The sequence below is a fragment of the Hemitrygon akajei genome, chromosome 5 (assembly GCF_048418815.1).
Source record: "Hemitrygon akajei chromosome 5, sHemAka1.3, whole genome shotgun sequence".
Lineage (NCBI taxonomy): Eukaryota > Metazoa > Chordata > Chondrichthyes > Myliobatiformes > Dasyatidae > Hemitrygon > Hemitrygon akajei.
The window spans coordinates 183,432,388-183,457,418 of NC_133128.1; the positions used below are offsets into that span (position 1 = coordinate 183,432,388).

The window sequence follows — 25,031 nt, forward strand, 5'->3', positions numbered from 1 at the left end:
AGTCAGGGCATGAGGGGACATTTCTGAAGGATCTTGGCCCAAAACATCAACTGTACTCTTTTCCATGAATGCTGCCTAGTCTGCTGAGCTCCTCCAGCATTTTGTGTGTGTTGCTTGGATTTTCAGCCTCTGCTGATTTTCTGTTTAGAAAGGGGGCCTTTTCTAGTGGGCTGCCAGTGACAACTGGTGTTCCAGAGTTTGGTTTTGGGACCACTTCCTTTCACATTCTATGTCAATGAATTGGATGATGGAATTGGTGGCTTTGTGGCCAAGTTTGCAGATGATACAAAGATAGGTGGAGGGGCAGGTAGTGTTGAGGAAGCAGAGTGTCTGCAAATGGGCAAAGTGGCAAATAGAATATAGTGTAGGGAAGTGTAACATTATGCACTTTGGTAGAACGATATAGGTGTAGATTATTTTCTAAATGGGGAGCAAATTCAGAACTCAGAGTGCATAAAGGTTCATGCAGGATTACCTAAAGGTTAACTTGCAGGTTGAGTTGATGGTAAGGAAGGCAAATGCAATGTTAGCATTAATTTCCAGACAACTAGAATATAGACAATGTAATGTCAAATTGTTCAAATGCATTTTAAATATTGTCAGCAGTTTTGGGCCTCATAGCTAAGAAAGATGTACTGGTATTGGAGAGGGTTCAGATAAGGCTTATGAGAATGATTCCAAGAATGAAAGGGTTTGTGAATGAGCAACAGCGAGTATAAACTTCCTATGCTCACTGGAGTTTAGAAGAATGAGGGGAAATCTCATTGAAACCAATCCAGTTTTGAAAGATGTAGATAAAGTGGACTTGGAAAGTTTCCAGTAGTAGAAGATTCTAGAACCAGAGAGCAAAACTTCAGAATACAAGTAAGTCCCTTTAGAACGGAAATGAGGAGTAATTTCTTTAGCCAGAGGGTGGGGAATCTGTGGAATTCTTGCCACAGGCTGCTGCAAGAGGCCTAGTCCTTATGTATATTTGAAGTAGAAGTTAATAAATTTTCGGATTAGTAAGGGGTGACCTAATTGAAACATATTGAATGGTGAAAGTCTTTGATAGAGTGGATGTGGAGAGGATGTTTCCTTGGCTGGAAGAGTCTAAGATCAGAGGACACAACCTCAGAATAGAGATGTTCTTTTGGAACAGAGCTGAGGAATTTCTTTAGCCAGAGAGTGGTGAATCTGTAGAATTCTTTGCAGACATCCCACCTCTCCCGGAAGTCTCTGGCAAATTGACAGTGGCTCCCTGACACCTGCAAATGATAAATATCCCGGAAATCGATTTATGGGAGCGAGGGAGCAGTGAGTTTAACAGGCGTTATTTTATTTCAACTAGCTGGCTAGCTGCTAAGAAGCCATTCTTTTGCAGACATCCCACCTCTCCCGGGAGTCTCCCGCAAATTGATGGCGCTACCTCCCTGAAATGAGTTTTTGCAGGGTGGGATGTCTGTCTTTGCCACAGACAGCTTTGGAGGCCAAGTTATTAGGGAGATTTGAGGCAAAGAATGATAGATTTGTGATTCGTCAAGGCATGAAAGGATGAAAGGATACGGGGAGAAGCCAAGAGGTTTGGGGCCGAGAGGAAAATTGGATTAGCCACGATGAAAAGACGGGGCAGACTCGATGGGCCATGTAGCCTAGTTCTGCTCCTATGTCTTATGGTCAAAGGTTTCTTACTCAGCAAGAGAATGGGGTTGAAAGGGGAGAGTAAATCAGCCCATGATCGAATGGTGGAACAGACTTGATGGGTTAAATGGCTTAATTCCTCTCCTGTGTCCTAACGTACATAATTTCCACGTAACACACACAAAAAGCTGGTGAAAAACAGCAGGCCAGGCAGCATCTATAGGGAGAAGCGCTGTCGACGTTTCGGGCCGAGACCCTTCGTCAGGACAGTCACAGCGCTTCTCCCTATAGATGCTGCCTGGCCTGCTGCGTTCCACCAGCATTTTTTGTGTGTGTTGCTTGAATTTCCAGCATCTGCGGATTTCCTCATGTTTAATTTCCACGTCATTTCCAGGTGAACGCTTATGGGGTAACAGCGACCCTACAGGAGGCAATAATGTCACGTGGTTTATCGACCGCTTCCTTGGAAACCAGAAACCTATCGACAATATCAACAGGACCCTAACTTTTACTGATTTAAAACTAGACCTCCAAGCACTGAAATTATGTCGCCACCAATAGGTATTTCCAGAGACATACGAGTACTCACATTCTCCAAGTCATCCATGATAAAAATCTGCTCGGCGAAACAGTGTGCGGCAACTTCTTTCGGTACCATCTTGTCGATGAGAGTCGGTGATAAGAGCCTGACGAGTTGAACTTCCAGGTCATTGCGAGCCTCGAGTGATGGGGGCATCAGATCACCTTCTGTCGGGTCGATGTACTCAGCAGCGTGCTCGCAGCCCCCTTCCCTCAGAGCGGTGACAAACTGCTTGAACCAAACCTCTGGAGGGGGCTTGTCGACGATTTTGGTGAGCAGCAGCTGGGCGGCAGCCCGGTTGCCCCGCTGTGCCCTCCTGGCGCGGATCTCCTCCTTGTCGGCTTCTTCCATAAACTGGATGAAGTCCAGAACTGGCTCCACCTGGATGATGGTGGCCAGGCGGCCGAAGAAACACTCGATCAGCGCCAAACGCTGCCGCTGCAGCTCGTCGCTGCTCATCCTGAGCCCTGCTCAGCGAATATTTTACTGTGAACCTTTGGGAGGTTACTGCCACTCTGAGCGCTGCTTTCCCTCGGCACTTTAACTATATAAGAGGAAACTTTCAGTTTCGATTTCGCATTTCTTCTGCGGAGAAACAGCAGTGACGACTCCGGGGACTTTCGAGTGCAAGAGATCGCACAGAAAAGCTGAGCGGAAGTAAAGCAACACACGAGATGCTGGAGGAACTCAGCATCTATCGGAAAAAGAAAGTTCCGTTTTCTGTTTCTGTGCAAAGGACAGTCCAACTAACAAAATGTTTTAATTTTCTAAATGGAAAGGCTTTTATCGGTTTGTAATGAAGCCGACGTGTTCAAATGCAGCGTCAAAGCTAATGGTTATACTATTCCTATTGCTCTTTCAAGAGTGTATCTAAGTTTGTAAGGAAAATAAGTTTATTCTATTGTGTCATTTATGTATAATTTATGCTGATTCAAGTTCATATGATTTATGTTTGTAATGTTCTATACTACTGCAAAAGCAAATTTTCACAGCGTTTTTACCCTTTGTCTCTATGTATGCCACGATAATAAAGTTCAACTTAAAACCAAACGATGTGGGAGCAGAGTTTGACATTTGGCCCATCTAGTCTGCTCCACCATTTCATCATGGCTGTTTCAATTTTCCTCTCAGCCCCAATCTCCTGCCTTCTCGCTGTATCGCTTCATGCCCTGACCAATCAAGAATCTATCAACTCTGCATAAATGTACATAAAGACTTGGCCTCCACAACCGCCTGTGGCAAAGAATTCCAGAGATTCACCACTCTCTGGCTAAAGAAATTCCTCTGCCTCTCCATTTTAAAAGGACGTCCCTCTATTCTGAGGCCGTGTCCTCTGGTGTTAGATTCTCCCACCATGCTCTCCACATCCGGCTTTTCGCCATTCGATAGGTTTCTTTGAGGTCAACCCTCATTCTTCTGAGTTCTAGTGGATACAGGCCCAAAGCCATCAAACGCTCTTCATATGACAAGCCATTCAAACCTGGAATCAATTTTGTGAACCTCTTTCAAACCCTCTCTAGTTTCAGCACATCCTCTCTAAGAAAAGGGGCCCAAAACAGCTCATAATACTCCCAAGTGAGGCCTCACCCATGCTTTATAAAATCTCAATATTACTTCATTGCTTTTATATTCCAGTCCTCTTGAAAAGAATGGCAATATTGCATTTGCCTTCCTCACCGCAGAATCAACTTAACCTTTAGGGAATCATACACAAGGACTTGCAAGTCCCTTGGCAACTCAGTTTTTTTGCATTTTTTCTCCATTTAGAAAATAATCAACCTTATTATTTCTTCTACCAAACTGCATGACCATACACTTCCCGACACTATTCTGCCTGCCAATTCTCTGTCCATTCTCCTAATCTGTCTAAGTCCTTATGTAGCATCCCACTTCCTCAAAACTACTTGCCCCTCCACCTATTTTGATATCATTGGCAAACCTTGCAACAAAGCCAACGATTCTATCATCCAAATCATTGACATATAATGTAAATAGAATAGGTCCCAAAACAGTCCCCTGTAGAACATCGCTAGTCACCAGCAGGCAACCAGAAAAGGCTCCCTTTATTCCCACTCTTTGCCTCCTGCTAATCAGCCACTGATTTATTCATACTAGAATCTTTCCTGTAATACCATGGGCTCATAGCTTGCTAAGCAGCTTTGTTTGTGGCACCTTGTCAAAAGCTTCCTGAAAATCCAAGTACACAACATCAACCGATTCTCCTTTGTCTATCCTGCTTGCTATTTCTTCAATGAATTCCAGATTTGTCAAGCAAGGTTTTCCCTTGAGGAAACCATGCTGACTACTGTCTATTTTATCATGTGCCTCCAAGTACCCTGAGGCTTCATCCCTAATAATCAACTCCAACATCTTCCCAACCACTGAGGTCAGACTAGCTGGCCTATGGTTTCCTTCTGCCTCTCTCCCTTCTTGAAGAGTGGAGTGACATTTGCAATTTTCCAGTCTTCTGGGACTATCTCCAGAATCTAGTGGTTCTTGAAAGACCATTACTAATGCTTCCACGGTCCCTTCAGCCTTCACAACCCTCTGTTGTACATCACCTGGTCCAGGTGAACTTGTCTACCTGCAGACCTTTCAGTTTCCCCGGAATCTTCACTCCAGTTATGTACTTCTCTCAACTGGTACTTGAAAATAAATTACCTATGTAACAAAAATATTCAATCGTATGTATTTCCCGCCTTTTAAGGGCATGCCCTCAAAAGTTTTGGAAGCCTCTGTTGCCACAACTTGTATGTATCTGCCTATTGTAGTGGATGCCATTTCTTCCAGTGTGGAATTGTTTATTGGTATATTATTATCACATGTACTGAGGTACGTTGAAAAATGTTTGTTTTCCATGCCATTCAGACTGATCGTTATCCATAATTACATATAAGTAGTTAAAAGAAAATAATATAGAATATAAAGGATTAGAGAGCATGTTTCACGAGGTTAAGCCGTGTCAGTCTGCACAGACTTGCACCTTCCAGTCTCCATCCAGCTAACAGTATTCACTTGCTGCTCGTTCCATACTCAGCACTTGCAGCCCAGTTCTCATCCACAATCCTTGTTCACTCATCGAACCAGCCGACTTTAACCAGTTGCTCCTCGCCTTCACTTCCTGCCTAAAGTTTATCTTGTTGCCTGTTGTGTTTAGTTTCTGATCTCTTGCGTTTAGTGGCCCCTTGTGGCCTGTTATTTTGTGGTCTATCAGAAAAGTATCATTATTGCTAAATCATCTTCACTGCTTTGCTTTTAGGTCAATCCTCTCCCACATTTCCTGACAGAATGAGTGAAACAATGATTGACCCAGCAGAGTTTGCTTACTGGAAGGAAGTTATCACTGACGTGAACACCTGAGGCTGCTTAACAAGCTATGAGCCCATGGTATTATAGGAAAGGTTCTAGCATGGATAAAGCAGTGGCTGATTGCCAGGAGGAGTGGGCAAAGAATGGACCAGATGATGTATACCCCAGGGTTCTGAAAGAGGTGGCTGGAGAGAGACCATGGCGATATTAGTAATGATCTATCAACGTGATCCAAAAGCAGCAGGAAACCATTGACCATCTGTCAGCCATTCTCATTCTTCTTTCCAGCTCTGTGCCAGACAACCTCCTCCCTCTGAGCCCTGGATTTGCGTGCCTAAATGCTTCCACAGGACCCTAACCCAGTGCCACAACTTCCTGTCCAGTGCATCTCCCACTTTGAGTTCCAGCTGTCTCTGTATTTTACAAAGGGGCAAAGATTGCTTTTGTCCTTTCTCAATTGACTGAGCAATCTATGATCTGAGCCACCACTAACTGGGACAATAAAGTCATCATTTGCACCACACTGTGTATGAGGATTTCACTGCTGAAAAGTGAAAGGGAAGCAGAGGATCCGATGCTTCACCTGCACCAAGGTTCACGCACTGTGCTGAATTACACCATGGAATTCAGGACCCCTGCAGCGGAGTACAGTTGGAATACAGAAGTGCTGCTGGCTCATTATCATCATAGCTTCTTGGAATGCTTGAAAGATGAGCTGCCTACCCAGGAGATGCCCACCAACCTCAACAGCCCCATCACTCTGGCTCCCATATCGACAAGCATCTAATGGTACAACCCTCCAGATCATCAGCCACACCCCCATTTCTATTCTCAGAACCCAGAACCATTTGAGGTTTCAGGATCCTCATCAGCAATGCCTTCAGAACAATGACAATCAGGAAGACTTAAATCAACCCCCCCCCCCCTCCCCCCCCCCCATCCTCGGGTACGAGTGTCGGTGGAGAAACAGACTTGTGCATCTACTGTGGAGCAGTTGGCCACCAGCACATCAAATGCCCACTGCATCTGAGACTCCGGGTAGAGGCGAGGAGCCTCCTATCTGGCAAGCTCACCTTGGTCCCTTGTTCTAGCACCACAGCCCATCTCACTCGATCTATCCTTCACACCCTGATGACTCTACACGTACATAAGTCTCTGGTGCATTCTGACACAGCAGGCAACTTTCTGGATTGGACTCTGTGCGTGCAGCTTGGACTCCCTAGTGAACCTATCTCTCATCCCTTCAACATCATGGCCATGGACGGACATCCCTTGGGGTGTGGGACAATCAGGACATGCACACAGCATGTGCACATGAGCACCGTGAGTCCATTCAATTCCTCCTGATCAACTCACCCAACAGCCTTGGTACTTCTGATTCTCCACTCACTATCCCTACTTCAGGACATTTACAAAGACAGGTGTGTAAAAAGGGACCGAAGGATCATTGGGGTCACCCCAACCACAAACTATTCCAGCTGCAACCATCCAGGAAATGGTACCGTAGCATAAAAGCCAGGATCAACAGGCTCCGGGACAGCTTCTTCCACCAGGCCATCAGACTGATTAATTCATGCTGATACAATTGTATTTCTGTTATATTGACTATCCTGTTGTACATAATATTTGTTATAAATTACTATAATCGCACATTGCATATTTGAGCAGAGACATAACAAATATTTTTACCCCTCATGCATATGAAGGATGCAAGTAGTAAAGTCACTTCAACCTGGTCATCCAATGCACTGCTGAATTGGGAACCCAACTGCCTGCAACTTCAGTTAACTTCACCCCAAAAATCCATGGAGACGCAGGAAACCCTTGAACTCACCAAACCCCCACAGGATTATCATGACTTAGCCATCGCCTTCACTAAAGTGGGAAGCCAGCACCTTGCCACCTCACAGATCACACAATTGCTTGATTGACTTCTTCCTACTCACCACTCCTCCCCAAGGCAGTCTGTTCTCCCTCTCTCTACCTGAGACACAAGCCATGAATGATTACATCTCTGAAGCACTACAGCATGGCTTTATTCACCATTTCCCATCCTCAGTCAGTGCAGAATGTTTCTAAGTCAAAAAGAAGATGGGGTCTTCATCCCTGCATTAACTACTGTGGACTCAGCAATATCACCATTAAATACTGTCAGCCCCTCCCTTTGATGGATAGCACATTGAAACATTCCACAGAGTACAGATTTTCAGAGTGTGTATAACCTGATGCACATGCACCAGAGGGTTGAGTGGAAGATGGCGTTCATAACACTGGCCATTATTAATACTTGGTGATGCCTTCCAGACTCTCCAACAGTTCAACTGATTTTTAAGCCTTCATTCACAAGATTATCTGAGACATGTTATACAGGTACGTGTTCATCTGTCTCGACGACACCCTCATCTTCTCCAAGAACCCCCGGGACCATATTTGTCATGTCTGTATAATCATTCAGCATCTTCTCGAAAACCATCAACTGCAAATTCAAAAAATGTCAATTCCACACCCCAGTCATTTCCTTCTTGGGTTACATCCTTTCACCTCGAGGCATAACCATGGACCCAGAGAGAGTGTGGTCTGTTATTGAATGGTCCCATCTGCACACCCTCAAACAGCTACAGCGCTTCTTGGGCTTCACCAACTTCTACCGCTGTTTCATCAGAAACTACATCCAAATCGCCACTCCTCTCCACTCCCTCATGGATACCTGGTGTGCTGTGCAGACTGCACTGTTGAAGAGCTCAAGAAACGTTTCACCACCACTCCCATCCTCCACCATCCAAACCTCTCCGGACCTTTTGCGGTAGAAGTGGATGCATCAAATGTGGGTGCCAGGGCCAACCTTCCCCAGTGAGGAGAGGATGGGAAGACACACCTTTGTGCCTTCTTCCAACCCAATCCTGCACAGAGCCATTATAGAGTAGGAGATAGGGAGCTACTTGCCATTAAATGGGCCTTGGAGGAAAGGAGACATTTGCTGATGGAGAACACCAAGCCCTTTCTGATCTGGACTGACCACCAGAACCCCATATCCATACGACAGAGCTGCCAACTCAACCCACATCAGGGTCACTGGGCTGTCTTCTTCGAACAGTTCAACTTATCATCTCCAACCGGCCTGGTTCCTAGAATACAAAGGTGGATGCCCAGTCATGGCAGTTCAGCCCAGCTTAAATGAAGACCGATTGAGCCCATCATTCCATAGTTTCACATTCTCACCCCAATCATCTGAGACCTTAACAATTAGGTCTACCACGTCCTATAGCATGAACTTGCTCCAGCCAACACACCTGATAACTGCATAAAAGTGCTGGCAGAATGTGCTCTGCTGCACTCTTCACCCCTCTCCAGCTGTCCAGGCATTCAACGGACCCTGGATTTCCTGTGTTGCCAGTACTGGTGGCCCAACATGATCGCAGATGTACATCGGTTCATTGCTGCCCGTCTTCAATGTACCCATTTCCAATTTCTCCAACCAGCAGGCTTCTGGGCTCCTACAGGTCCCTCAACACCCATGGTCCTATGGATTTCATCATAGGATGCCATTTTCTGTTGGAGCCATGGTGATCAATACGGTGGTGGACCAGTTCTCCAAGGCGTTCCACTTCATTGCTCTCTCCAAACTTCCATCAGCCGCTGAGATGTGGAACTTGTTCTCCGACACGTAGTTTGCCTCCACTCCATCGTGTCGGACCAGGGGCCACAATTCATCTCCAGCTTCTGGCAAGCATTCCACTCTGTCCTCTGCACCTCAGTGAGTTCGTCCTCTGGCAATCATCCACAGACTAACGGTCAGTCTGAAAGAGCCAATCAGCAAGTGGAGAAGTTTCTGCAATGCTTCACTGTCTCTAACCCTTCCACAAGGAAGAAGTATCTGGTGTTGGCCATGCTGTCACACAATGTGTGCACCTCCTCTGCCATGGGTATGCCACCCTTTGAAAGCTACCAAATCCCATTGTTTTCTACAGAGGAGCCCATAGTGGAGTTCCTGTCCATCAGGGCATGGTCCACTGTTGTCGGAATGCTTGGAGAGACGGAGGGCCATCCTCACCACCAACTGTGCCTTCTGCCACCAGGCCAACTACTCTGGCTTGAGGAACATGTCTTGCATTAATTCAGTTGCTTACCATCTCTAGCTGCAACTGCCCCACAGGATCACAAATACCTTCCATATGTCCTCCCTCAAGCCCATTTCCATGGATCACTCAACCCACCTGAGCCTATACTTCCAGAAACTAGGATTTGGAAGGTAGCCCAGTTTGCTGGTTGATGGATTCAATTTGCTGTGGACAGAGTGTGCAGTACCTGGTCCGGAGGAGAGGTCTTTAGTGCTGTCCAGTTATATCTTGGGTCCATTGCTCATCTGTGAGTTCCACCAGACCAATCTGGATGATCATGGGCTGTCTGGGATAGGTGGGGAGGGGGTGGGTCTGACAGGACATGCATGCATCCACCCAGCTAATAGTATTCACCTGCTGCTCATTCAAGACTCATTACTTGCAGCCCAGTTCTCATCCACAGTCCTTGTTCACTCATCGAACCAGCCAACCTTAACTAGTTGCTCCTCACCTTCACTCTACCTGCCTAAAGTTTATCTTGTTGCCTTGTTGTATTTAGTTTCTGTTCTCTCTTGTTTTGTGGCCCCTTGTTGCTTGGTAGTTTGCAGTCTATTAGTAAAGTATCGTTACTGCTAAATCATCTCTGCTGCTGTGCTTTTGGATCAAGCCTCCTCTATATTTCCTGACAGGATGAGCAAATTATGGCTTTTCTCTTTGGAGCAAAGGAGGATGAGAAGTGACTTAATGGTAGTGTACAAGATGATAAGAAGCATAGAGGCATAAGAGGCCTCTGGACAGCCAGAAACATTTTCCCATGGTGGAAATGGCTAATACAAGGGGGCATAATTTTAATGTGATTGGAAGAATGTGTAGGGGAGATGTCAGAGATAGGTCTTTACACAGAGAATGGTGGATGTGTGGGAAGTCCTACGAGGGGTGGTAGAGAGGCAGATACATTAGGGACATTTAAGTAACCCTTAGATAGGCACATGGATGATAGAAAAATAGATGCTAAAGGGTTAAATTGATCTTCGAGTAGGTTCAAAGGTCTGCACACCATTGTGTGCCGATGGGTCTGTATTGTGCTGTAATGGGCTCCAGATAACAATTTCTTTGGAATCTCATTCCCTGTTCACCATTTTTTTGAATGACGTCCCTTACAGTAAGCGTTTGATCCTGTAAACATTCTGATATTTTCAATTCCCTCTCTCAAACAAAAAATCAAATCTAGTGATCTGTTGAGCAATTGATACAAATTCTGTGATGAGAAACATCATTTTGTGGGGAGCTTAATGGTTGAGGGGTAATAACTGTTCCTGAACCTTACAGATTCACCTTACAGAAGAGAATGCACCCCATGGCCTTTTACTTGTCAATATTTCTCTGATGTAACATACATATTCAGTTCCCCTGCAGTGTTTCAGTCAGTAGCCAAAGTCCAATGCTAATAATTCAGTGAACTGAAAACTGAAACTTTGATAGGCTACATTGCATAACATTTTAGTTTCGTCTATTGCTTTCAGGGTGCTACTCCAAAGAAACATGGAAACTTTTTCCATTTCCTCTTGGACTGTTAATGAGGAATTTCCTTGCAGTATATGACGTGATACATCCTTTTTTGAGACCTTGGCTGTTTACCAGTTTTGCAGTTCCATTTAGTTCATTTATTGAATTCAGTTTGTAGCTTCATCACAGTCTCTACAGTTCAGAAGTTGAGGGGTAATAATTGTTCCTGGACCTGGTGGTGTCAGTCCTGAAGTTCCTGTACCTTCTTCCTGATGGCAGCAGCAAGAAGAGAGCATGACCAGGATGATAGGGGTCCCTGATGATTTTTGCTGCTTTACTGTGACAACTCTCCACGTAGATGTGCTAAATAGTGCGGAGGGCCTTACCTGTGATGGACTGGGCAAAATCCACTACATTTTGCAAGATTTTCCATTCAAGGGTATTGATGTTTCTATACCAGCCTATGATGCAGCCAGTTGATGTACTCTCCACCACACAACTATAGAAGTTTGTCAGAGTTCTAGATGTCATGCTGAATCCTAAGGAAGTGTTACAAGGTGGGGACAAGGGTGCTGGGAGAGGACCCATAAGCAGGACACAAACACATCTTTCTTAGGTTCAATAAAATAGCGTTCATTACCCGCTACACAGAGAACCGGGAAATCAAGGAGGACAAAGAGGAACACGAACCTCAGACTAGGAGACTAGGGGCTTGGATCACCGTGGACCTTGGACTTAGAAACTGGGAACTTGGATCATCGTGACCATGACTGGGACCCTGGGGACTGGGACCGCCGCGGACCTTGGACTTGGAGACTGGGAACTTGGACCGCCATGGACCTTGGACCTGGAGACAGGGAACTTGGACCGCCATGGACCTTGGACCTGGAGACTGGGAACTTGGACTTAGAGACAGGGAACTTGGACTGCCGTGGACCTTGGACCTGGAGACTGGGAACTTGGACCGCCGCGGACCTTGGACCGCCGTGGACCTTGGACCTGGAGACTGGGAACTTGGACCGCCACGGACCTTGGACTTAGAGACAGGGAACTTGGACCGCCGCGGACCTTGGACTTAGAGACAGGGAACTTGGACTGCCGTGGACCTTGGACTTAGAGACAGGGAACTTGGACCACCGTGGACCTTGGACCTGGAGACTGGGAACTTGGACTGCCGTGGACCTTGGACCTGGAGACTGGGAACTTGGACCGCCACGGACCTTGGACTTAGAGACAGGGAACTTGGACCGCCATGGACCTTGGACCTGGAGACTGGGAACTTGGACCGCCGCGGACCTTGGACTTGGAGACTGGGAACTTGGACTGCCGTGGACCTTGGACCTGGAGACTGGGAACTTGGACTGCCGTGGACCTTGGACCTGGAGAATGGGAACTTGGACCACCGCGGACCTTGAACTTAGAGACAGGGAACTTGGACTGCCGTCGACCTTGGACCTGGAGACAGGGAACTTGGACTGCCGTGGACCTTGGACCTGGAGATTGGGAACTTGGACCACCGCGGACCTTGGACCTAGAGACAGGGAACTTGGACTGCAGTGGACCTTGGACCTGGAGACAGGGAACTTGGACCGCCACGGACCTTGGACTTAGAGACAGGGAACTTGGACTGCAGTGGACCTTGGACCTGGAGACAGGGAACTTGGACCGCCACGGACCTTGGACTTAGAGACAGGGAACTTGGACCACCGCGGACCTTGAACTTAGAGACAGGGAACTTGGACTGCCGTGGACCTTGGACCTGGAGACTGGGAACTTGGACCGCCACGGACCTTGGACTTAGAGACAGGGAACTTGGACCGCCGCGGACCTTGGACTTAGAGACAGGGAACTTGGACCGCCATGGACCTTGGACTTAGAGACAGGGAACTTGGACCACCGTGGACCTTGGACCTGGAGACTGGGAACTTGGACTGCCGTGGACCTTGGACCTGGAGACTGGGAACTTGGACCGCCACGGACCTTGGACTTAGAGACAGGGAACTTGGACCGCCATGGACCTTGGACCTGGAGACTGGGAACTTGGACCGCCGCGGACCTTGGACTTGGAACTTGGACTGCCGTGGACCTTGGACCTGGAGACTGGGAACTTGGACTGCCGTGGACCTTGGACCTGGAGAATGGGAACTTGGACCGCCGCGGACCTTGGACTTAGAAACAGGGAACTTGGACCGCCGCGGACCTTGGACTTAGAGACAGGGAACTTGGACTGCAGTGGACCTTGGACCTGGAGACAGGGAACTTGGACCGCCACGGACCTTGGACTTAGAGACAGGGAACTTGGACTGCAGTGGACCTTGGACCTGGAGACAGGGAACTTGGACCGCCACGGACCTTGAACTTAGAGACAGGGAACTTGGACTGCCGTGGACCTTGGACCTGGAGACTGGGAACTTGGACCGCCACGGACTTTGGACTTAGAGACAGGGAACTTGGACCGCCGCGGACCTTGGACTTAGAGACAGGGAACTTGGACTGCAGTGGACCTTGGACCTGGAGACAGGGAACTTGGACCGCCACGGACCTTGGACTTAGAGACAGGGAACTTGGACCGCCGCGGACCTTGAACTTAGAGACAGGGAACTTGGACTGCTGTGGACCTTGGACCTGGAGATTGGGAACTTGGACCGCCATGGACCTTGGACTTAGAGACAGGGAACTTGGACCGCCGCGGACCTTGGACTTAGAGACAGGGAACTTGGACTGCCGTGGACCTTGGACTTAGAGACAGGGAACTTGGACTGCCGCGGACCTTGGACTTAGAGACTAGGACCTTGAATCACCGCAGCCAGAATGTGGACATCAAGGATTGCTGCAGCCAGAATGTGGACACCATGGATCGCCACAGCCAGAACGTGGACACTAAACACAGGACAGGAACGTCTAGCCAGGACTCCGCCTTCAACTCAGGCACTGAGCCGGGACTCTTCTTTGAGGGATAGACATGGACACTGGGCATGAACGTCCAGCCTTCAATGAAATGCAGTATCTGATGTAACACTGATGTAAGAACAACATTAAAGGCAAAAGAACATAGAAGACTGACACAAGGGAGCACACAAAATGTTTGAGGAACTCAGCAGGCCAGGCAGCATCAGTGGGTGCTGTACTCTGTTTCTGCGAACTATGTGGTGACTTGCCCGCCAATATGATGAACTGAATACCGAGGCTTTGGGCCTACTCCGAGCCAGACATCCCACCTCTCCCAGCAGTTCCGGGAGTCTCCCGCATATTGATAGCTGCTCCCTAACGCCCGCAAATTATATCCAATATCCCAGAAATCGATTTTTTTTGAGAAGGAGAGGGAGCATACTGATTGGTCCCTCTTCGTGCTAAGTAGACCTATCAGTTTTCTCTGTGGGTGGGCTTTACAGTCAACCTCAAAAATAATGAGTGTGGCTCACTGCACTGTTTGCAACAGTGACTTTTCCATTGCCCATGGTGGGTAAAATGACTGTAAAAGACACATTGGGGTGAGTTTAACAGGTGCCATTCATTCACTAGCATAGCTAGCATTTTTTAAACTAGCTGGCTAGCTGCTAAGGAACTACTCTATTGATGTCCTACGTGATGAGGCCAAACTCCCTGTAGACTTGCTTAAAGTTGTAATAGAATAAAAAGTCTCCATGATAATATCATAAAAGTACGTATTTTAATGTCACATTTTCTGCATATACCCAACTTAGTTTACAGATTAGACAAAATCACTAAACAAAGTATTACATACACCCTTGGAGGTCGACCGGGGGGGGGGGGGGCAGGGATATGGGGTTGCAGGGGGCGGGGGTGCTACCTCCCTGAAATGAGGGTGGGATGTCTGCCAAACTGCTCTGGGGTTTGGATCAAAGGACTCAGTTTGGCTTGCAATGCTGCTGTTGCTCGCTTCTGTTGGTTGCATGACTTGATTTATTTTTTTTCTCTTTCTCTGTGGGCACTTGATGTTTCAGGCCGAGACCCTTCGTCAGAAGTGGCCGAAGGATTTTGGCGTGAAATGTTGTCAGTTTACTCTTTTTCTTTGATGCCTCACATGCTGAGTTCCACGACCATTCTGTGTGTGTTGCTTTGGATTTCCAGCATCTGCAGATTTTCTGGTATTTGTGACACAAGAGTGATGTGTTATTTCTGTGTAATATAACATGCTTGATGCATAATTTTATTTGCAACAATTAATTTGCATTAACTTTACTTACATAGTGTAACCAGGGCAATGCTGAATAAAATGTTGCTAGTTTTATTTGAACAGAGCATTCTTCTATTTGATGATGAATGATGTAATGTTGAAAAATTATTCAGATTCACTCCAATAGGGCACTGTCCTGTAAAAGTTCATGGTTCAAAGATTCAAAATACATTTATTATCAAGTACGTAGACAGAATACAACTCTTGAGATTCGTCCTCCTGCAGGCAGCCAGGAAACAAAGAAACACCATGGAACCTGTTCAGGAAAACATCAAACACCCAATGGGTGAAGAAAGAACAAATTGCGCAAATGGCAAAAAGCAACACATAGAATATCAAACATCAAACCAGGTGTTCAGTTTGGTTCAGTTCAGTGTTGTGCCGCTAGACCACTGCAGGCCGCAGGGCAAATATTTTTTCACTGCAGCGTCCCAGATTGCAATGATCAAACCACTCAAAAACAGAAAAAAAAGGAATAACCAGAATCCAGGAACACATGTAATACGTTGAACATGACAGTCATGGACAGTACAGTGCTCTCCCTGCTCTCATAACATAGTGAGAATATCCTAATGATTAAATATAAATGGTTCTGAGATTTAAAGATTCTGCTCTACACTTTTGGCATCATTGTTAATTGAGAGACCCAGATAGATTACTGGGCAAAGTAACCTTTGGAACACAGATATTTAGATAGATAACACTGAATATAGTAAATCTTGTTAAATAGTTAATAGATTGTAATGACAAACATCAACGTTCAATTTGGACTTTACATATCTTTCAGTTTAATTTTCGTATTAGTTCAATTCTTACTGCAAAACTGAACACAAAATATTTTCTTGTACATAGGTCTGCATCTTGCAACATCTTGTAGAAAAGTAATTCTAACTGAACAGGTGCAGTGCAATCTCTTTCAGGGTGTCTTAATGGCATCAATACCTCCAGGTTTAAACACTGGCTAAGGTTTCCCTTGTACTTCCGTTGTTAAACATGCGTGAAGAGAAATGGATTTAACTATGATGTCTCGTGATCAAATTGTCTGTGATATTTACCAGGGATTATATGAAACAACTTGTATATTATACTCAGGGCTGGCCAACAGTTATTACACATGTACAAGTATGAGAAAATCAATAAAATATTTGTGATAGATCAGCTAGTTGAGTGGTGTAGCAACAGCCTTGCGCTCAGTGTCAGTAAGACCAAAGAACTGATTGTGGACTTCAGAAAGGGTAAGAAGAAGAAATCCAAACCAATCCTCATCAAGGGATCAGAGTTGGAAAAAGTGAGCAATTTCAAGTTCCTGGGTGTCAATATCTCTGAGAATCTACCCTGGGCTCAATATACTGATGTAGCTACAAAGGCAGCAGCTATATTTCATTAGGAATTTATGGAATTTGGTATGTCACTAAAAACACTCACAAATTTCTACAGCTGTACCATTCTGGCTGGCTGCATCACCAGCTAGTATGGTGGCAGGGGGGTGGGGCACTACTCCAGAGGATCGAAGTAAGCTGCAGAGAATTATAAACTTAGTCAGATGACTCATGGGCACTAGCTCCCATAGTATCCAAAACATCTTCAAGGAATGATGCCTCAAATAGGCAGCGTCTATCATTAAAGACCCCCATCACCCAGGTCATGCCTTGTACTCATTGCTACCACAGGAAGGAGGTGCAGAAGATTGAAGGCACACACTCAATGATTCAGGAACAGCTTCTTCCTATCTGCCATCCAATTTCTGAATGGATACTGAACCTATGAACACTGCCTCACTACTTTTTATTTCCATTTTTGCTCTCTCTCTATATGTAGAGATATATATATATAAAAATATATATCTTACTGTAATTAATGTTTTATTCTGTTATTACGTATTGCATTGTCAACAAATTTCATGACATAAGCCTGATTAAATTAAGACATATTAAACCTGATTTTGATTCTGAATAGATGTTAGAGACACAGACTGAAATTAAATCTAAATTTGCAATTAACTTATGCCAGTTCTATGTGCCTTATTTAAATCTTATTTAAATAACATTTTAAAAGCCTTAAAGGTTGGTGGAAGAAAATTCAATAGTAACCTTAAAATAAGAAACGTAAGTGCTTGAGGATGGGAGAAATTTATGTGTCCATCAGGAAAGGTCATGGTAGGATAACTTTATGCTTAAGCTTTTAAAAAGCAAGATGTATCAAATGACTTACTGCCGATTTATATCATTCTATGATGTGTAAACTAACCTGACATTAAAAGGAAACTCTTTGTTTATAGAAAATTATACTTGTAGTAGATAATTAACAATCTTTATGAAGCTGTTTTAGCAGGAAATTCCTGAATATTTCTGAGCAAAAATTGCCACAGTGCTACAGAATGATTAAGGCGGATGATCAGAACCAGAAGCAAGGAGGTAGAATTTACAAAATAGTTTTTGTAAGAACTTAGGACTAAACTTGAATCGACGCAGGATGCTCGACAGTTGTGGCGGGGCTTGGATGCTATCATCTCTTCTAAAGTAAAATCAAGTGACATAGGCATCAACAGGGCTTTGCTTCCAGAGTAACTCAATGCTTTCTATGTTCACTTTGATCATCAAAACATGAAGGAATCATCACAAGCTCCTACCGCCCCCGATGATCCTGTGACTGCAGGCTCTCAGGCTGATGTGTGTGCAGTCTTCAGAAGGGTGAACCCATGAAAGCAGATGGCACAGACGGGGTACGTGGCCACGTACTAAAGACCTGGTGCTGATCAAGTGGCCAGAGTGTTCAGTAATATCTTTAACCTCGTTTCTGCAGTCTGAGGTAATCACCTGCTTGAAACAGATTTCAATTATTTAGTGCCTAAGAAGATTGTGGTAACCTGCCTCAATGACTATCATCCAGTATCACCTACTTCCACAGTGATGAAGTGTCTTGAGAGATTGGTGATGAAACACATCAACTCATCCCTGAGAAGCATTTTGATTCTGCTCCAATTTGCCTTCTGGAGCGACAGGTTCACAGCAGATGGCATCTCATTTGCTCTTCACTCAATTTCCGAACATCAGAATGCTCTTTATTGACTACAGCTTAGCATTCAATACCATTATCTCTTCTAATCAATAAGCTTCGAGACCTTGGCCTAAATACATCCTTGTGCAATTGGATCCTCGATTTCCTCACTTGCAGATCACAGTCAGGTCGGATTGGCAACAACATCTCCTCCACAACCTCCACCACTAGGCTGTGTGCATAGCCCTTTGCTCTGCTTGATTTGCACTTCTAACTGTGTGGCTCCAATGCCATACTTAAGTTTGCTGATGACACCACTGTTGTAGGCCGAATCAAAGGAGATCATGAGTCAGCAAGTAGAAGGGTGATTGGCAGAGTGGGTGGTGTGACACTGCTGGCTCCTCCCACAGACCATGGCTCCTCCCACAGACCCCGGTATAAAGGCGATTGAGGCCTGATGCCCTGTCCTCAGTCTCCAGGATGTAGCATGGTGGTCAGTTACTGCTTGTTCTTTCTTCCAGTCAATAAAAGCCGATATCTCGCCTCCCGTCTCAGAGAGTTATTGATGGTGCATCAGGATGGTAGTTGCTTAGTGATTTTTTCAGGCTGGCCTGGTTAAAATCTCCTAAAACAATGGTGAAGGCTTTTGGTTGTGCTGTTTTGTGCACGTTGATCACATTGCTCAGATCACCTAAAGCCTGCTTGATATTGGCCTGAGGCGGACTGTAAACTGCTACCAAAATGACCTCAGAGAACTCCTGTGGTAGTAGGTAAAAAGGACAGCACTTTAGAAGGCCAGGGAGTGGGGCTGAGGAGGGGAGAAAAAGGATCAGCCAGGATGACTCAATGGGCCTAATTCTGCTCCCACGTCTTATGATCTTAAGGAAATCTGGCTGAGTGGTACCACAACAACTTCTCACTCAGTGTCAGCAAGACCAAGGAGCTGGTTATTGACCAGCAGGAAGTCAGAGGTCGGTGAGCCAGTCCTCATTGGAGGATCAGAGATGGAGAAGGTCAGCAACTTTAAATTCCTTGGTATTCCCGGGCCCAGCACATAAGGGCAATTACGAAGAAAGCATAGCAGTGCCTCTACTTCTTTAGGAGTTTGTGAAGATTTGGCAATGACAACTAAAACTCTGCAGATGTGTGGTGGAGAGTATATTGACTGGCTGCCTCACAGCCTGGTATAGAAGCACAATTGTCCTTGAACAGAAAATCCAACAAAGAAGTAGTGGATATGGCTAATCCATCACGGGTAAAACCCTCCCCACTACTGAGCACATCTACACACAGCGTTGTCATAGGAAAGCAGCATCCATCATCAGGAACCCATCACCATGCTCTCTTCTCACTGCTGCCATCAGGAAGAAGGTACAGGAGCCTCAGGACTCACACCACCAGGTTCAGGAATAGTACTTACCTCTCAACCACCGAGCTCTTGAACTATAGGGGATAAGTTCATTTGCTCCATCATTGAAATGTTCACGCAAGCTATGGACTCACTTTCAAGGACACTTCATCTCATGTTCTCAGTGCTAATTGATTTTTTAAAATTTCTTTTTGTATGTGCACAGTTTGATGTCTTTTGCACACTGGTTTAACGCTCAAGTTAGTGTGGTCTTTCATTGATTCTAGTGAATCAATGAAATTATTGATGAAATTATTCCATTACGGATTTATTGAGTACACCCACAAGAAAACAAATCTCAGGGTGACACGTATATACTTTGATAATTAATTTACTCTGAATTCTGAAGTCGAAAAGTGATCCAGATTAACGCTGCTAAATAACTTTAGAAATTCTAGAACATTATCTCTGTGGAGGCTGGGAACTTCCACGACTCCATGTAAAAGTGCGGCAGCTCCGCTGACCCAACTCCCAAATGCTCATGCGGCTTTGCCACGGTCACCGAGCCATCGTGCTTTTCAAACTGATTGGCTGTCGCAGCGCTCAATCATTGCTCGCCGTGCAATTGAAATCGAAGTTGAGAAGTCATCCAACGGATGCGGCGGGGAGGCGGGGATTGAGGTAGCGGCGACAGGAAGTGAGGCAGAGAAACGGGACGTTGCTCGGTGTTGAAATACAGCGTTTTCCCAGAGGTTGTGAACTGTAAATACCTTCAGTCCCCGGCTTTAGTCATACGCAACGAGCTCGGAGACCATGTCTTACCCAGGATATGGCGGGGTAAGTCGGTTGGAGTTACCGTTGTTCGCGGCCGGGGCTTCATCGAGGCGGCGTAGGCCAGGCATGAGGTGTCGCTGGGCCCGAGCAGGCCGGACCCGTACCGACCCCTCACCCTGCACTCCCGGTCATGGCCGTGATCGGCCCTACCTTACAGCCCCTCCCGCAGGCACGGCGCTCGGCGGGTTTCCCCGCTGATCAGTAGCGATGGTGCCGGGGTCCCTCTGCTCCCTGACGATAGACACTCATTGTTCACCCTCTGGAGCAGAACTCACTCCCGCCGTTGTAGTCCTTTTTTGGTCGAGAAGGTGGTTCCAAGGCAGGAATGCCTTCAGTGAGGCCTTGGTATGTTGCAGTCTCGCTCGGAGAGAAGTGAGGCCAAGCAGTCGAGTACTTGAGACTTAACTCCCCGTGATCTTATTTTTAAAAAAATATAAAATACCTACCAGTGAGTTAACGTACGGAGAAGAACTGATGAGCAGTATGTGAGATCAGGTTTTGCAGCACTTCCGTAAATTGCTGCGGTCAAATGGGGAAATGCACTCCATTTTAACTGAATTTTAAACCGGTAACGCCAAGTAAAATGGAGTGTGTTTTCCTATCCTGTCGCGGTTCATTGTTTGCTCAAACATCTTTGTGCCTTTTCATGAACCCACTCATCTTATTTGCATTTTGTATTGCAGATTTTAGAATTATTTTGAAGTTTATATTCCAGTCAAATTAATTGTGGGGTGGGAGCTTAGAGAGTGCTGTTTAATATACTGGGGAGCTAACAGTGAATTCTGTATTTGGGTTACAGATTTGCCATTCAAAGTGCATATGCCACTATACTACTCTGAAACTCATTTTCTTGCAGGCATTCACAGTAGATGCAATAGAATTAATGAAAAACTGCACAGGGCAAAAGACCAAAAGCTATTGTGTGAAAGACAACAAGCTGTGCAAATACAAAAACAATGAACACTAAATATAGAGAACACGAGTTGTAGAGTTCTTAAGAGTGAGTCCATAGATTGAGGAATCTGTCTAGTATTGGGGTACGTGAAGTTATTCCCCTGTGGCTCAAGATCCTTATGGCTGAGGGGTAATTGTTTCTGAACCTGGTGATATTTCTGTCATGTATAGCATTAAAAAAAATTACAAGAAACAAAGTACAGATCCAAACAACTGAAAAATACAAGGTGAAAAGGAGCATAAAATAAAATTTGCAATGGATAACATAATCAACTTTTTACCTTTTATAATTATGGAAGAGACAAAACATTAGATGCAGAGTATATTACCAATACTTGGAGCAAGAGAATATCGTGTTCTGTCAAAACTGATTTCGAATCAGAGATGAAACAATACACAATCAATATAAGAAAACTAATTAAAGTGAAGTAATAACAGTGGTACTGAAAAGTGAGAAATTCCTAGGTTTCTATCCTAAACTTTATTGAAAGTCCCTTTATTTGGGAATCTTTGCATTAAATTGGAAAACTGCAATTATCAGTTTGCTATGTAAGACTGGTTGCTATTTGACATTGATTCTTTAAGGTTGTTACAGCCTGGGGAGTGGTTGGGGGCAGGGGGAGGAGGCAGGGAAGTTAAGCTCCCACAATCTTCTAAATGCTCCCAGTGGCATGCATTTCATATAGACTCTGACAACAAAGTCCACCTGACCCTAGTGGAACCATTTCTACTGACAGGAGAAGGGGCAAAAGCAGGTTATTGGCACCTTTTTTAAAAAAAAAGTCACTTTGGGCAGATGGGGCTTGTCAGCTGTGGTTGGCAACTCATCTAAGAGAAGGAAAGCTCTGATCTCAAACCTCCAATGTCATGTGCTATACCCACTGTGGGGAAGGCTTCGTAAGTAAACAGAGGGAAAAGTCTGGAACTGGAGTCCCTAAGTCTGTCTTGTGTTGAGTTTAATGCTGATTGACCACTTCTGCGATGCTGTTGGTGCTGAACTGTACCGGTCTGCTGTTGCTGTGCATTTATTAGCTGTGTGGAGAGGGGAAGCCTGCTACATGCAACAACTTGCTCTTCATGTCATACTGCCCTGGCTTGTGTATCTGGACAACTAGGACAAAACATTCATGGTCAACTCTTCCCAATGAAGTGCCTCATTTAAGCTTGAGGTAAACCAGAGATTTTACAGATGGCAATTATTGAGGAATTGAGTCTTTGTGGGACAGTTTGGAAAACCTTCAATTGATAGATCCAGCATAAGCAATACATCATTACTGACAAACCTGACCAGAGCAGTAGTTATCATTTCCATTGAAACCCAGAAAGCATTTGATAACTTTGTGTCACTCAAGATATAAACTTCAGTGCCTTCTGCCTGCCTACTGTGCCTTGGAAGGTACAATAGAGGATTTCCATCTCCCTCTGAAGTTTTGTTATTGGAGGCCAGGTTCTTTCCCCGTTTAAAATCTCCTGCATCCCCTTAATTTATGTAGTTTCCTGGAAAGTGCACTTGGGGAGGGGAGTTTACTACTAACTTCCAGGTAGAGTAAGCTCATATAGACTACTTGAAGTTGTAATATGTTAATTGGGAATTCTGGTGTCTTCACTCTTCCTTCTCAGTCCTGAAGAAGGGTCTCTGCCCAAAATGTCGACTGTTAATTTCTGTAGATGCTGCCTGACCTGCTGAGTTCCTCAAGCCTTTTGTATGTGTTGCTTTTGATGTCCTAGGACTCTTGTTACTGGTTGTAATAATAATTAAAGAGGGGTTGAGAGACTATGTTACATTGTGATTTCCTATTGGTTTCTGTTGAAATTGACAAACTGTGCTAAGGTGCCTGTAAATGATTCTCATCGGTAACCGACAATGAGTACGAAAATTAACATTCAAGTTTATTTGTCACTTGTATGCACGTTAACAGCCAGCACACCTGAGGGTGTGCTGGGGTCAGCCTTCACATTTCAGCTGGTAGCATGATGTATTGACATGGCATTATTTGTTGCCATATATTCCTAATGACCAAAGGCACACAGACTCACTGTGTGGCCGTTTGTCCTAATTAGTTTGATGAAGTTTGAAGATCTATTTGTCTAAAGGTAGTTTTCCTTCGTGTGAAGTCTGGCACATTGTTAATTTCATCCAACACTTCCTTTCTAAAGATGCAAAAGTACTCCTTGCTCACCACATTAGTTTTAAAAGCAAAGTGTTAAATGAGTGGCTATCTGATAGTGAGTTTCCCTTCGCAAAAAGGAAGTCAACAGCATAGATCTCCATGGGCAGCTGTTTTCAAGGCTCGTGGTAGGCAATATTGCATTGCCACTGATCATAAATCCACATGTATTACTGCTGATTTAGCATGACTTTAATTTAACGTTCCCCATATTTATTTTCCTTTATGTCCTTGAGTTTAAAAATTGCACATTTCTTCCACCAGAAGATGTAATATGCGTTTTATGACTAATTTCTGAAGTATTAAAGAATCATAGAAAAGTACACCATAGAAACAGGCCCTTTGGCCCATCTGGTCTGTGTTGAGCCGTAAACTGCCTAGTCCTAACTATCTGCACTGGAACCATAGCCCTCCATACCCCTGCCATCCATATACCTATCCAAACTTCTCTTGAACATTGAAATCTTGCTTGATGGCACCGGCAGCTTGTTACACACTCTTTAGCTATTGGAATGATTTCCAAAAAAAAGTTTTGAAAATGTGGAACTCAGCAGACAGAACTCTGGAAAGCTCAGATACATAGTAATAAACTGTAAAAGAACAATGGGTTTTTATTTTAAAAATTATCAGAATTAACACATGTTTTTAACCACCTTTTGCCATAATATGGGGAATGTGGGGCTCATTGAGGGTACAGGTAAGATTATAATCATTTTTTAAATGGTAGATTTGTTAAATGAGTACTTTGTATCCGTTTTCACAGTGGAGAAAGTGGACAAAATGCCAGCGGTCAAGGGAACCTAAAAATAAGTGATGGGGAGGAGCTCAGTGGATTTAATATAAGTAAGAAAAGTGTTAATGGAGAAAATATTGGGACTTAAGCTATACAAATCTCCAGGAGCTGATGGTTTCTACACCAGGCTTTAAAATAGGTAAGGAACTTGTAGATACGTTAGTCATAATTTTATAAAGCTCTCTAGATACAGACATTATGCCATATTGGATCGGGAGAAGTTCAGATGTCACTCCATTATTTAAAAAATTTGCAGGCAAGAAAAAAGACAGATAACCACTCACCTATTGTTTTAGCATCCACTGTAGGGAATCCATCATTGGTTTAAATAGGTATTGATTAATCAGAATTGAAGAACAAGCCATGCCTGACTAAACTAATTGGTTTACTTTTATTGAGGCAGTCCCTAGAACAGTGGAGAGGGAATGTATTTTCAAATTAGTTTACATTCACTTTCTAACAGCATTAGGATTGTTATAACCAATTATTAGCAAAGATGGAAGAGCATTTATAACGTGATGTAGTTTGGTAACAGTCAAAAACAAAAGGTGGATAAGCATTTTTCTGCGACAATATGATATGGTCCTCAAGGACCTGTACTGGTATTTAGATGGACAGTATATTACTGACTTTGATTTTAATGTTATCTATTGCATTCCATGTTTT

The 25,031-nt window shown here is 44.7% G+C and overlaps 2 protein-coding genes and 1 long non-coding RNA gene across 4 annotated transcripts in view; 1 reads left to right on the forward strand and 2 right to left on the reverse strand.

The window, feature by feature from the left end:
- The window catches only part of ifih1 (interferon induced with helicase C domain 1), a 117,831-nt gene extending 115,031 nt beyond the window's left edge, over positions 1 to 2,800 (reverse strand). Inside the window, exon 1 of the mRNA XM_073047417.1 lies at positions 2,210 to 2,800. Within this exon, the coding sequence (XP_072903518.1) occupies positions 2,210 to 2,659 (450 nt within the window). The 5' untranslated portion in view covers positions 2,660 to 2,800. The remainder of the gene's footprint in view (positions 1 to 2,209) is intronic.
- Positions 2,801 to 14,825: 12,025 nt separating this feature from the next.
- LOC140728544 (uncharacterized) lies at positions 14,826 to 21,171 on the reverse strand. 2 transcript variants are annotated; one of them, XR_012099103.1, is made up of 3 exons: positions 20,897 to 21,171; positions 15,282 to 15,407; positions 14,826 to 15,179 (listed from the first exon to the last, which is right to left on the reverse strand). It is a non-coding gene; the product is annotated as an uncharacterized lncRNA (long non-coding RNA). The 2 variants fall into 2 exon arrangements; XR_012099104.1 differs by lacking the exon at positions 20,897 to 21,171 and adding an exon at positions 19,689 to 20,332.
- LOC140728543 (sorcin-like) overlaps positions 20,288 to 25,031 on the forward strand; it is a 34,064-nt gene continuing 29,320 nt past the window's right edge. Inside the window, exon 1 of the mRNA XM_073047418.1 lies at positions 20,288 to 20,453. Coding sequence (XP_072903519.1) covers positions 20,430 to 20,453 — 24 coding nt within the window. The 5' untranslated portion in view covers positions 20,288 to 20,429. The remainder of the gene's footprint in view (positions 20,454 to 25,031) is intronic.